Source organism: Hyperoodon ampullatus, assembly GCF_949752795.1.
Source record: "Hyperoodon ampullatus genome assembly, chromosome: 2".
Classification (NCBI taxonomy): Eukaryota; Metazoa; Chordata; class Mammalia; order Artiodactyla; family Ziphiidae; genus Hyperoodon; species Hyperoodon ampullatus.
The window spans coordinates 47,101,290-47,116,029 of NC_136915.1; the positions used below are offsets into that span (position 1 = coordinate 47,101,290).

The window sequence follows — 14,740 nt, forward strand, 5'->3', positions numbered from 1 at the left end:
AACCAGGTGACGGTGGGCTCCATTTTCCTGCTTGGCGCGGTCCCACCCCTCAACTCCCACCCCTACTGCAGAGCAGAGGACACAGCCCCACCATGGCAAAGCGGGTCCTGGGAACAAGAGCCGTGGAGGGTGGACAGCCAAGAATGAGCCCAGGTCCTCTGGATTCAATTCAGAGCAGAGACCACTCACCCAACCTGGGCAGGTGTCCCAGGCCTGGGCCCGGACAGGATTCAACCCTGAAGTGTCTTCTCCAAGGACACAGTCCCCTCTGAGTGGACTTGGGCAATGGCTGCAGTGGGCCTGCAAGCCTGAGCATGAAGGAGGAAGGGGCAAGGCGCCACCGAGCACGGCAGGGAGAACTTTGGAATCAGACCTGGCTTTGGCACAGCACATCTTGGGCCCGCCCGCCCGCCCGCCCGCCCCATCTGTTGTCCTCCCAAGACCCCAGGGATGGAGAGGAACCTTCCTTCCTTCCTTCCCTCCGCGAGGAGGTCTTGCAGCTGACAAGTGATGGCAGCGCAACTCGAGGGCACCCACTTCAGCCAAACCCGAGCCCAGGTGACCTAACATGGAGCCTTCCCGGACTCAACCACTGAATCCAAAGCACTTTAGTCCGACGTGACGCTGAGTGGGAAGCCGTGCTAACAGAAGCGGCCCCTTCTCCGGCATCTCTGCTGCGACAGGTCTTGACTTAGATGACAACAGCAGGCAGACAGCATTACCCCCTTTTAACAGATGAGAAGCAGGGCTCAGAGTGGCTGAGTGACTCACTCAGAGTCACACAGCTAATGAGCGGCAGAACTGGGAACTAGATTCGGGTTTGTCTAACTCCAAACCTCATGTCCTGTCCACTCTACTTGGCTGCCCCTGGAAGCTGGGAGCAAGCTGTCGGGGCCATCTGGGTGGGGTTTCTGGAGGGGTTTCTTTCTGAAAGTGTGGATCTGGCAGAGCAGCCAAGCTTGAGTGAAGGGAAGATAGATGCCTTCTGGCCCTGGGGACAGGGTCCGCCCTCGCGTCCGCCTTCTTCCGAGTGGGCTCCGGCTCAGTGCCTGGCAGCCTTGCAGATCTTGTCATAGACCTCCGGGAAGGCATCCTGGCAGCCGAGCTGTTTCCGCAGCCTATGGTACAGGGAGCCGTCAAACATCTCCCAGAACTCCTCCCGGTCCATGTAGCAGTCGGCATACAGCATCTGGAACCTGCAGCGCAGACACAAGGGTGAGGACTCGGGGACGGGGGTAAGAGGGGCGGGGAGGGGAAAGGGGCGCAAAGAACCCCAACCATCCCTAATGCGCCCCTAATGCACCGCCTGCTCTGCGGGGCAGGACGCGCTTTTGGAGGATTTCTCTTGTTTAATCCCCCTAATGAGCTAGTGCTTGAGGCTGGTGCAGGAATTTTTATCCCCATTTTACAGACGGCGGGCGGGGGGTGGAATCTGGGCTCAGGGCTTTAAGTGGCAGTGGAGGCAGAGTCAGGAGCAGAATGCAGTGCACTGAATGCCCGTCTCCCCGATACGGTGGCCAGGCTGCTTTCTCTCTCTTTTTTGATGTTCAATAAACTGCACATAAGGAAAGTGTACAACTTGAAGCTACAAGGATGTATGTCACAACACAGGGAATACAGCCAATATTTTATAATAACTATAAATAGACTATGACCTTTAAAAATTGCGAATCACTAAATTGTACACCTGTAACATAATATTGTACAGCAACTACACTTCAATAACATAAATAAATAAAATAAGCAAAAAAAATTTTTTTAATGAATTAAAAAAAAGAAACATACTGCTTGATAAGTTTGATGTATGTCTGTAACCTTGAAACTGTCACCTCAGTCCAGATAATGGCCATATCCATCACCCCCAAACTTTCTTCATGCCCCAAATTCCTGTGTTGTCTGTCCATCACCCTCCACCATCCCAGGCAGAACTGCCTTCTGTCAGCATGGGTTCATCTGCATTTTCCAGAATTTTATATAAATAAAATATATATATATAAATAGAATCATACAGTACTCTTTTTTCCTGGCTTCTTTCCATCAGCATAATTATTTTGAGATTCGTCCACGTGGATTTTGCACATCCATGGTTTGTTCCAGGATGTTTCTGAGCAATGCTCTGTCCAGGCCTCTGTGTGGTTTTCATGGTCCTGAGTCCCACCCCCCAACCTCAGCTTTGGCCTCCAACCTGGAGTGGGAGCCCCTGGACACGTCTAAAGCACCCCCATCAGCGCTCTGTGGCTGACGGCCACACTCTGGGCACTCGCTCACCCGTGCACACTTCGGACGAACTTCTCCAACTGCCTCATGCAGGACCGGGCTTCAAAGTGCTTCACACGCGGCTCCCCGTAGGCACCAATGTCGACATAGAGCTCGGCCTCGTCTCCCTTGGGGTGTACCAGGCCCGGCTGGCTGGGCAGGATGAATGGGCACAGCCAGATGGGGTAGACCTGGGGGGCCAGGGAGGGCGTGTTGGTGCTTTTCCTCCCCCAGGAGGCAGGCTCTGCAGCACTCCCCTCTCTCTGCTGCTCACAGGCCACCCTCACCCCGCGTCCCCGCTGAGCTCCCGGCCCGGCTCACGTGGATGTCGCTGTGGAAGGTGTGCAGGGCCCGCGGCAGGCACTTCATGGGCACCAGCATGTCCTGCACCACGTGGTGCTGCTCGTACAGCTTGCGCAGCGTCTCGCCCTGGGTCAGCTTCAGGAGGGAGATCTTGGGAGGCACCATCCAACCAAAGAGGTAGCGGAAGACGGGGTTGTTGCCAAAGGGGATGATGTCCTGAAAGACAAGGGTTGGGGATGGAGAGAAGGAACTCAGCAGGGCCCAGTGTCCCCAGGTGCCAGGGGCCGGGTCCTCCTCTGGTGCTGGACAGAAATGCGACGGGTCCACTCCTATCTGGGGGGGAGTGGTGGTACCCAGGATTTACCCAGTTGGATCTGGGTTTGATTCCCAGCTCCGGCATTTACCAGCTCTGATGATGATCTTGGGCTGGGGACTTAACCTCCCTGAGCTCAGTTTCCTGATCTGCAAAATGGGGCTCGTGAGAATGAATGGTAAGATACCAAATGGAAGGCACTCAGCTCATTGCCTGAAGCAAAATAACAACGAAGCTATCATTGCTGTTCTAGTGGCTGAGGTCAGTGTGGCTGGCACAGAGCAGGCACTCCATAAATGTTTGAGAATGCTGTTGAATGGCAAGAGGGATGGATACTCAGAGAGCTTAAGCCATTTCCCTAAGGTCACACCGCCAGAGACGGCTCCCACCGAGGTGGGGAAGGTCTTGCTCAGGTTCAACGATGAGCCCTTCGGTTTACAGCATCTCCTGAGAGGCCTTCTCTGACGCCCCTATTAAAATGTCACTGCTTCCCATCCCTCCATACACACAACAGCAAATTTTTGCTCACCTGTCAAGGCCAAGCTTGACAGCTACCTTCAGTCCTAGGCAGAGCTAGCCACTTTCTCTTGCTCCTGTGGCCCTGCACAGTGCTACCCCGCCTGCCTCCCCCAAGCTGGCCTCTTGGGAAACCCCCCTGAGCAGGGCTGTCCTTCCTCTCCCACGCCTCAAACCTCCACAAGGGAGGAGCCCCCCATTCACGATCGTCCTCCCTGCCCCCAGTCTGCCGTCTTCCTGAGGGCTGCCAGCGTGCACCTGATACCCCATCCCCATAGCTCCTGGGCCCTAGAAGCCAAGGACATTCCTTCATTCGTTAGACAATTACGAGGCGCCTATGCGCTCAGGTGCCAGGTTCTGTGCTGGGTGCTGGGGATACCCAGATCATCGAGCCGTGGTCCCTGACCTCAGGTGTGAAGAGCTGCAACAGAGAGATGCAGAGGCAGCTCATAAAAGGGTCCACGTCAGACTAGGGTCAGTGGTGGCTGCCCAAAGAAGCCCCCAGGCTAAGCTTCAGAGGCTGCATGACTCTTCCTCTCCCCTCCCCTCCCCTCCCCTGGAATCATCTCCTCTGATCACCAGCCCACTCCCATGAGGGAGGGAGGGGCCTGTCTGCTCTCTGCTCTGTTAGATTCCAGCTCCTACACCAGTTCCTGGCTCACAGCAGAAGCTCAGGAAATAGCGTGGCTTTTATTGTTCCCTTGGTTGTCCTTGGAAAAGCCACACAGGCCCATAGCAGAAATCCCCCTCAAAGGCTAAGCCCTGACCCCATTTCCCTCACAGCCCTGACCACTCATCATTCCTCCTCCATCCCAATCTCTTTCCCCTCCACAAAGGCAACCATTCTGAGGAATTATTTGTGGACCCTTCTAGAGACATTCGATGCACAGACAAGTCCATGGGCTTAAAAAAAAATACATGTCACAAATGGCAGCGTCCTCCTGCTTATCACTGTATCCTGGGCGTCGGCACACAACACTACTGCATTCTTTGTCCTGGATGCCTGACACTGTACAGACAGATCTTGTTTTATTGCACTTCTGATTTGTGATCAGTGATCTTTGATGTCACTACTCTGACTTGCTGACAGCTCAGATAATGGTTAGCATTTTTTAGCAATAAAGTATTTTTAAATTAAGGTATGCCCCCCCTTTTTTTTTAGACATAATGCTAGTGCCCACTTAATAGACTACAGTATAGTGTAAACATAACTTTTATGTGCGCTGGGACAACACTGTAAAGCAATTATAGCCTAATAAAAATATTAAATTAAAAAAAAAATATGCACTGGGAAACCAAAAAATTTGTGTAACTCACTTTATTGTGATAGTTGCTTTATTGCAGTGGTCTGGAACCCAACATACAATACCTCCAAGGTCACCCTTCACGGGGTGGGGCTGCAAAGTCCTAGCCCCCTGGCCTCAAGGTGGGACAGCTCTGGAGGGCCATCCAGCCCCAGAGCTCCCTGTGGGTTGGCTGAGGTCTTTGTTGTGACTGCCTCACACCTCCCCTTTTCCCTCTGCCCGGCCCTGCTTCCCTTTCCCCTCGCAGCTGAGGATCACCAGAGTTCTCCTGAACAAACTTCCTGTGCGCACATCTTGGTAGTAAAATACCCATCCTTCCAGATTCTTCCTTTAACTTCAGGCAGTACAGGCTAGTGTTTAACAGCACAAAAATATAAGACAAACCTCATTTTGAAACCTAGCTCTGTGGGGTTTTTTTTTGTTTGTTTTGTTTTGTTTTTTAGTTTCTGCTTTATAACAAAGTGAATCAGTTATACATATACATCTGTTCCCATATCCCTTCCCTCTTGCATCTCCCTCCCTCCCACCCTCCCTATCCCACCCCTCCAGGTGGTCTAGCTCTGTGGTTTTAAAACCCATCCAGGAGTTCTCTGCTACTCCTTTCTTCAAGAGGTAGAGCTTAATTCCCCCCTCCTTGGGTGTGGGCCAGACTTGGTGACTCCATTCTAATAAGAGAGTACGGGGCGGGAGTGGCGAGGTGCCAAGACTGGGTCATGGAAGGCACTGAGGACCCCTCCTTGGTCTCTCTCTTGGATCACCTACTCTGGGGGAAGCCAGCTGCCCTGTTGTGAAGACACTTGAGCAGCCCAGGTGGCAAGGGACGGAGGCCTCTTGTCAACAGCCACGTGAGGGACCCTTCCAGGAAGCAGACTCTCCAGCCCTACTAGAGCCTCCAGCACACCAGCCCTGCCGACACCTTGACTGCAGCCCTGAGCCAGAAACACCCACGTCATCGCTCTCCAATCCCTGAGCCTCGAAACTGAGATAACAGAGGGCAGTTGTTGTAATCCTCACAATTTGGGGTTAATTCATTATGCAGCAATAGGTAACCAATACACTCGTATCTCTTACTGAGTTGTGTTACTTTAGATAACCTAAACCAGTTTCTTCATCTGTAAAGTGGAAACAGCACTAGCACCTACCCTCACAGGGCTGTTAGGAAGATGGAGAGAATGCATGTGAAGTGTCTGGCCTAAGAACTAACATGTAAGGAGTGATTCATGTTCATTGCTGCTGTTATCATTCTAATGTGCCCTCACGTACTTTGCTGGCCCCTCTTTCCTTTCCTGTCTCTTAAATATCCCTGCTCTTGACAAAACCACACCTCCCACATCCTTAACACTGCTCTTGGCAGGGATAAAGAGGGACTCGGGGGTCTTCTGCCTTTGGCAAAACTTTCCACCAAACGCTCTGGGCCTGGACACTGCCCAGAGGATTAACAGGGATGGGGGAAGTCCAGAGCTCCCCAGGCCTTGATGAAGCCTCTGCTGGCCACTCCTCCACCCCTTACCACTGCCCCATCACATCCTGCCTGAGACACCTAGCCCACGACTAGAAGGGACCCGACACCTCCTCCTAGGAGACCACCAGGTGTAATTCCTTTATGCCTGACATCCTTATTTATCTCAGTCACGGTGGACTTTTGGGTGCCTCCCACTAGCACCCTTGATGTGCTACAGCGATGCAATGTCTTTTAACCTGACCCCACTGGCCACTGTCCCCTCATCTGCCAAACCCCTCCCCTGTGCTCTCTCGTGGTCTAGACAGCAGCAAACCCCCTCCATCCTCAAGCTCTTCTCTCGACTGTCGTGTCCTCTCCTTGCTCTTAGCTGGAACCTGGCTGGCCCCTGCAGCCCTCTGAGGTGGTATCATTTTCTCTCCATGACCCTCTGGGGTAGACGGAGGTGAGGTGGGTTCCTCATTACTGCTTCTAGGTCTCTGCCCCTCCCATTCCCTGAAAACCCTCAGCGGCTTTGAAGCCACCTGCCCATCATCTCCACCCCCATCATCTCCCTCATTCCCAGGTCACTGCCACCTTCTTCAACATCCATCTTATCACTGATGTGATTTAATATCCACCTCTATGATCTTTCCCACGCCCCAGCCTCCTCTCTGTCCTCCAGCGATCTTACCTTCCACCTGGCCTCTGCCCTGACTCTCTTGTCACACTCCAGAGCAGGGGATGAGGAACTACAGCCCGTGGGAATCCGTCTGCAAGCGGATCCAGCCTGCTGGCCAAATCTGGCCCCCTGCCTGTGTTTATACATAGTATCACTGGAGCACAGCCATGCACGTCTGTTTGTGCACTGCCTGTGGCTGCTTTTGTGCTACAAGGGCAGGGCTGAGCGGCTGCGACAGGGCGTAGGACCCACAGAGCCTAAAGCTTTTGCTATTTGGCCCTTTAAGAAAGTTTGCTGACCTCTCGATGTTGTCCTATTGTCTGTATTCATTGCCTCTGCTGACTTGGAAAAAAACAAAGCACGTCAGAGCTGTGAGTTGAGTTTATTCAGTGTCTCACTGACTATAGCCTGGGAGACCCGCTCTCAAACGGCTCTGAGAAACCGTTCCAAAGAGGTAAAGGCCAGATCAGTATGTATGTGATTCTGGCGAAGCGTACGTGTAATCAAGCACAGGTCTCGGTCGAAGGTTGTTGCTAGTTATGAGGCACAGCCGTCTTATTAATGGTTTTGGTACTTTTCTAAGTATGGGAAGATCCAAGAATTTGGGTTCATAAAGTTTTCTCCCCAAAATATCTACCTATCTGAAGGCTATCTTTATCTGCCAGTTTTCCCATAGCACAGAGTGCCTCATTACTGACCTTTGCCCTGAATTTCTTTCAGGGGCGGTTGACGGTGACCGCAAGGCCTAATGATTTCATTCCTGCAGAACTGGATGGTAGGCAACATTCTTCATTTGGCATCTCCATAGTTTCAATTCTGAGCGTGCGCCCTCTGACCACCACTAACTCTCCTTCCTGCTGCTCATGCCCTCCAGTGCTCTGACGTCAATTCTTCACCCCACGGGGCACCCAGGCCACCATATCAGTCCCTTCAGCCCCGCACATCCTCACTGGCCCCCCTCAGCTGGCTCAGATTTCATCCTGATCATGTCCTGGCTTTTCCAACCCCGCCCCACTTGTCATACTCATTTGCAAAACCTCAACCATGGTTAAATCTAACTTTCTCCCTAGGCTGTACCCCGTCCACAGAGCTGAACGTGTGAAAATCCACAACCACCAGGGCTGGTCTCACTGTAAACTCATGGTCATGAATCTTTGGCAGGCCCAGTGTTGCCCAGCAATCCTATGACATTTTCCCAGTTAATTCATTCCCACTCTCCAAGGGACAATTTCCCATCTCCTCTCTCCTCAGTCCTTCGACAACCCCTCACCCCCCCATCTTGGCTAAAATCCTTGCTTCCTATTTCGTTGAGAAAATAGAAGAACTCCCACACCCTCCCCCCACCAAATGGTCCACCTGTTTGTAGCAACTGTTCCATTAACACTTCCTCCCTCCTGTCCAGTGGGTGAATCTCCATGCTCTCACCTAAAGGCAACCTCTCCACCTGAGCACAGGATCCATCCATCCTCAAGGTTCACCCTGCGAGCACACCCTCTCCCCTGCACTGCCAGCATGTCAACATGCTGTAACCTCTCCCTTCTTGAAAGTCACACATGGACTTCCCTGGCGGTCCAGTGGTTAACACTCTGCACTTCCATTGCAGGGGGCACGGGTTTGATCCCTGGTTGGGGAACTAAGATCCCATGTGCCGTGCGGCACAGTCAAAAAAAAAAAAAAATATATAAAATAAAACAGTCACACAAAATATTTCCCCTCGATCCTACATCCCCCTCTGGCTCCCACCCTACTTTTCTGCTTTCCCTTATACTGAGCCTTCTCAGATTTCCATTTTCACTGTCTCCACTTGCCTATCTCTGTTTTCTCTTGAACCCACGTCAGGCTTTCAGCCCCATGGCTCAAGGTCATCAGTGACCTTCTCACGACTAAGACCAGGGGTCGATGCTTTGTCGTCATCTCCCTCAGGGGCATTTGACACAGCTGTTCATCTTCCTTCTTGACATGCTGTCCTCAAGTAGCTTCCGGGATGCCAGTCCTCCTGGGTTTCTCCTCCCCTCGGGCTGACGGCGTCCTCTCCTCTCCTGGCTGGTTCCTCCTCCCTCAACTTGCAGGGCTTGGCTCTGGGACTTCTCTTCTCTAACCTCCCTCACTCATCTAGTCCCCCGGTGTTAATTAACATTTCTCTGCTGATGATACCCACAGTGATATGGATTTCTTCGACCTCTGCCCTGAAGATCTGACATATGTGCCAGCCGCCCACTCAACGTCTCACCTGGATGTCTGAAAAGCATCTCACGCTGACAATGTCCCAAACCAAACTTCTGATTTTCCTTCCCAGACCCCTCCCCCATGTTGTCCCTAGCAGTCAATGGCACCTCGGGTCACCCAGTTGCTTGGGTCCCTAACCTCGGAATCACACCCAAGGGCAATCTGTGGGGAATCCTGTTGGTTGGTCCAACCTTCACAGCACCTCCCAGGTCTGAGACCCCTTTCCTCCTCCACCGCTACCACCCTGGACGACAGAATCTTCTTTCTTCCGCTATCCCACTCTTGCCACCCCCACCCCGTCCACTCTCCACCTAGCTGTCAAAATTATCCTTTTAAAACAAACATCAGGTCATGTCACTTTTCTGCACCAAGTCCTCCACTGGCTTCCTTATCACACAAGGTAAAATACAAAGTCTTCCCCTGACCTACAAGGGCCCACATGATCTAGGCTATGGCTGCTGTTTGACAGCATTCTCCACCATGGGTCTAGCTCAAGGGCCTTCTTGCTGTTTTCAGAAACACGCAGCCTTGCTGTGACAACTTGCACTTGCTGTGATGCAAAAGAGTAGAGTTGGACCCCCACCTCACACCATATACAAAACTTAACTTAAAATGGATCAAGAAGCTAAATATAAGAGCTAAAACCATAAAGCTTTTAGAAGATAACGCAGGAAGAAATCTTCATGACTTTGGATTTAGCAATGGATTCTTAGATACGACACTAAAAGCACGAGTAACAAAAGGAAAAATAGATCAACTGGACTTCATCAAAACCAAAAACTTCTGTGAATCAAGACATTATCGGACAGGGAACTATATTCAATATCTTGTAATAACCTATAATGGAAGAGAATGTACAAAAAGAATATATATGTGTATATATATGAATATGAATCACTTTGCTGTACATCCGAAACTATCACAACATTGTAAATCAACTATATTTCAATAAAGTTAAAAAAAAAAAAAGACATTATCGGGACTTCCCTGGCGGTCTAGTGGTTAAGACTTCACCTTACAATACAGGGGGTGCGGGTTCCATCCCTGGTCGGGGAGTAAGATTCCACATGCCTCATGGCCAAAAAACCAAAACAGAAGCAATACTGTAACAAATTCAATAAAGACTTTAAAAATGGTCCACGTCAAAAAAAATCTAAAAAAAAAAAAAAGACATTATCAAGGAAGTGAAAGACAACCTACAGAATGAGAGGAAATATTTGTAAATCATGTATTTGATAAGGGCCTAATATCCAGAATATATATAGAACTCTTACAACTCAACAACAAAGATCAATAACTCAATTAAAATTGGGCATAGGATCTGAACAGATACTTCTCCAAGAAATATACAAATGGCCAATAGGCACATGGAAGGATACTGAACATTGCTAGTCATTAGGAAAATGCAAGTCAAAATCACAGTGAGATTCCACTTCTTACCCACTAGGATAGCTATAGCAAAAAACCAGAAAACAACAAGTGCTGGTGAGAATGTCGAGAAACTGGAACCTACACATGCTGCTGTTGAGAATGTAAAATGGCTCAGCCACCATGGAAAACGTTTGGCAGTTCCTCAATAGGTTATACACAGAATCATCACACGACCCAGCAGTTCCACTCCTAGGCATGTATCCTCCAAAACTGAAAACTAGTACTCAAACAAATTCTTGTACATGAATGTTTGCAGCAGCATTGTTCACAGTGCCAATAGGTGGAAACAACTCAAATGTCCACCAGCAGATGAGCGGAAAAACAAACTGTGGTCCAACCATACAATGGAGAATTATTCAGCCACAAAAAGCAATGATGTACTGATACATGCTACAGCGTGGATGAACCTTGAAAACAGGCTTAGTGAAAGAAGCCAGGCACAAAAGGCCACATGTTGTATGATTCCATTTATATAAAATGTCTAGAATAGGTAAATCCATAGAGACAGAATGCAGACTGATGGTTGCCAGAGTCTGGGGAAAGGGAATGGGGAGTAACTGCTTAATGGGTACAGGATTTCCTTTTAGGGTGATGAAAATATTTTGAAACTAGATATAGTAGACACACAACATCATGAATGTACCAAATACCACTGAACTGTACACGTTAAAATGTTTCATTTTATGTTTTCACTTCAATTAAAAAAAAAAAATAAAAAGCTACCCACTCAGCCCATCTGAGGACCTGTGCTCTGGCTCTTCCTCTGCCTGGCGTGTCCTCCCTATGTTCAGGTCCCGCTCACAAGGCATCTCCTGAGAGGCCTTCCCTGACCGCTTATTTAAAATGTCACTGCTCCCCATCGCTCATCACACAACAGCAAATTCTTGCTCACACGTCAAGGCCATGCTTGACAGCTACCTCCAGCCCTGGGCAGGACCAGCCACTTCCTCTTCTCAGGCTGCAGTCTGTCTGCTTGGCTAGGCTACAGCTCCTCAAGGACAGGTCTGTGTTCCCCAAAGCACTGGGCCCCGCGCCCCACCTTCTGGCACAGGCAGGTGTGTGGGGAGAGCCTGCTGCTTTAAGGCAAGGTGGCTGCTCCTGAAGAAGGAAGCACTGTGCTGCTGGGTTAAGAGGCTGTTCTGGTCCCTAGGACAAAGCCACTCTTTTCCCCCAAGGGAGGGGAAACCATCCTGGTTGCCAGCCTGGCCGGGAGCCAGGACTACCAGGAAATCCTAGCCTCACCTGGAGCTCCCAGAAGATGCTGCGCGTGTGGCGATGGTAGTAGTGTCTCAAGGGGATGTACTCCAGGCCCTCGCGGTTTGTCTTCAGGTAGTTCTCCACGTGCTTGAAGAACCACGGCTTGTAGTAGTTGCCAATGCTATTCAGCTGCAATGACAGAGGGCACTGTGTCAGGCCACAGGCAAGTCCCAATGCCATCGGGGTGTAACAGTGATACCTGGCTTCTGTTCCGCACTCCTGGCCTCTCCAGAGCTCTTTCATGTCTATTATTGCCTTGGAGGCTCTTGAAAGCCGGGCGAGGTTAATGCGCAGAGCCAGCATTCTCTAGCAGAGAGAGAAGCTCACAGAGGTTAAGTGGTGAGCCCAGGGCCCGACAGCGAACTCCTGACAGGCTCGAGAGCTCAGCCTGCTACTCCTCCTCGGTGAGAGAACTGAAGTGCCGGTGTCTGTCGCCGTAGGCCACAGTGCAGCGCTCCATACAGGCGTGTTCCTCCCCACCTCCCTCCCACAAGGCCAGCGTCGGCACGAACACTGAGCGTGGGTCATCCTCCCCACTGGGTCCCACAGCCGACAGCACTAACTGACCACGGTGCTTTCCCTGCTGCCCTGGACCAAGCTCCACATCCTCTGGCCACAGCGCTCCCCCCACGCAGCCACCATCAACGGAGGAAGCTCACAGTAAAGCTACAGTCTTCCCTGGCACTGGGCCCCGTGGTCTCCAAGCCTAAATCATATATTTAGCTGGTGTTTTCTTCAGCCCTAAATGGTTCAGGACTCTATCTACTGTGTGCCCTGGGATGACTTAGCTTCTCTGAGCCTCAGCTTCCTCACCCATGAAAGGAACTGTGGGCCGATGCTTTTGGAGACAGGCAGGGCAGCAACCCGGAAGGGTCACGGGCTTCAGGTTGGGCGGCTGAGGCCAGACCCTGGCCGTCACCCACTAGCTGTGTGACCTGGCGCAGGACACTCTGAGCTTGTTTCTTCACATGTAAAATGGCAATAAAAATAAATACTTTGTGGGAGATCTTTGGGCCTATTAGAAATTACATACACACACACTGCAGACGCTCGGGCCCATGTCATACCAGCTTCTCTTGGGGTGGGAGAGGCACCCGACTTTTGTGGGGCAGGTGAGATCACACCCAGCAAAGGGACAGGAGGAAGCGGAGAGTGGAGGCCACGTAGGAGAGGTAGAATGTTGCCAGGGGACCATCAGGGAGGGAAAGACAGGAGCAGAGGCAAGAAGTAAGCAAGCCCAGAGTGGCTGGAGAAAAATCACAGCACAGGCTAAGTGCCCACACTCCAGGGAGGCAGCACCAGTACCCAACGTATTCACTCTTTGTCCCCTCCATGACTTTGCATACATTCATTATCTCTTCCATGACCTTGCACACATCCCTTCTTTATCTCCTCCACGACCTTGCACAGCAGGGCTGTCCCTGCTTCACTAACCAGGAGAAAGAATCATCAAAGTTGAAGGGACTACCCGAGGTCACAAGGCTGGCAAGAGGCAAGGCAAGGACTCAAGTACATTCCATGTTGCAAAAGAAGGCCAAGGCGGATGGCAGAGAACTTTGAATGGTGGGTTCTAGAATGTGGGCATTATAAAAAAAAAAAAAAAAACTATTAATTTTTTTCCTGATTCTAAAAGCAACGTACGCTCCTTGTGAAAACTTCAGACACTGCAGTAATGTATAACCTGAGAGATGCCCCTGCAGCCTCACCCTCCAGAGGGAACTACTAAAAACTGATGTGTATTCATTAGGTTTTATTTTCACACACACACAGATTTATATAAATGAGACTGCTGTGTGCCTACTGTTTACTGATTTGCTGTCTCCACTTTTAATGCACTAGGCTGATCCTGGCAGGTTACTTAGCCTCTCTGAGCCTCATTTTCAGTACAGGCAAAATGGTTAGAGAGACTAAAAGAGATAATGCAGGAAGTGCCAAGCACAGGGCCTGCCCACAACAGGGGCACGGTATTCAGTTCCCGGCCCTCTCACTGCACCCAGCCCCTCGGCAGCTCCCTCCACCCTGGAGCCAGGCAACCTCTGCCCTCCACCTCTGGCAGCCAACACTTGCAGCCCATCTGGGGGTCACCGCTGTGTGCAGGCCACTCTGCTGCTAGGCCACTCTGCAGTGGGGAAACCAGGCCACAAAGTACCAGGAAATGGGCTAAAGAGCCTGCTTGTCCAAGTCAGTTAGAGTGTGGATAGTGCAGGGCAGGGAAGAAGCCACCACAGGCTGGCCTCCACCTGCGAATGCAAAGGGGAGTCAGATCTAACAGGAACAGAGCAACGTGATCTAACCCCAGGTGGACCTGGTCACACACCGGCAGTGGCACCAGCTGCCCGATGAACCCGAGACTCGGGGGAACCTGGATACAGGCACTCTTGGTGTTCATGGACTCATCGGTAACTCTTTGTGCCAGAGAAGCCTGGGACATGATAAAGAACCTGGATGGCACGTCTCTCCTGGGGCATATGGCAGCCGTGGCAGCCAAGAGGCGGCAGGAGTTCCAGTTCCAATCCAAGCACCTAGATAACAAGCCACTTCCTATCTCTGGGCTCCCCTGTAAAACGGGGGTGGCTGCCTTCTCCCAGGGTGGACAGTGCCTGGGCACGCAGGGACAAATGCCTGAGCAGCCTGCCAAACAGGCATGTTTGGGAGAAATGCTCTTCTGATGAAACATGCACAGGCCTCTGGCACCCATCACTCTCCCGCGGCCCCAGGCCCTGTTCTCATCCGGCATCATGGGAACACTTTGCAAAAGTCTGTGGCTCGAGGCCTGGCCCCTCTGCCACTGATACCAGGCAAGCCTCTGGGGAAAACCTTGGTCTTCCTGGGAAATAAGGGAACTGGTCAGAGTGTTCAAACAATTTAAAAGCTGTACAATCCCTTTTGCCCAACTGCAACCTTAGGTGGCATCTAATACATCAAAGAGATGACTTTCAGTACAAAGCGGGTGGTGATACCCCTTGGTCCCGGCCCTTAGCTTATCATCACTGGCAGCCTCCAGAGGAACATCT

The 14,740-nt window shown here is 51.1% G+C and overlaps 1 protein-coding gene across 1 annotated transcript in view; it reads right to left on the reverse strand.

Moving 5' to 3' along the window:
- Positions 1 to 894: 894 nt before the first annotated feature.
- The window catches only part of DHCR24 (24-dehydrocholesterol reductase), a gene marked incomplete at its 5' end in the record, with an annotated part of 31,466 nt that continues 17,620 nt past the window's right edge, over positions 895 to 14,740 (reverse strand). Inside the window, 4 exons of the mRNA XM_079725499.1 lie at positions 895 to 1,196; positions 2,269 to 2,447; positions 2,578 to 2,775; positions 11,712 to 11,855. Of these exons, the coding sequence (XP_079581625.1) occupies positions 1,043 to 1,196; positions 2,269 to 2,447; positions 2,578 to 2,775; positions 11,712 to 11,855 (675 nt within the window). The 3' untranslated portion in view covers positions 895 to 1,042. The remainder of the gene's footprint in view (positions 1,197 to 2,268; positions 2,448 to 2,577; positions 2,776 to 11,711; positions 11,856 to 14,740) is intronic.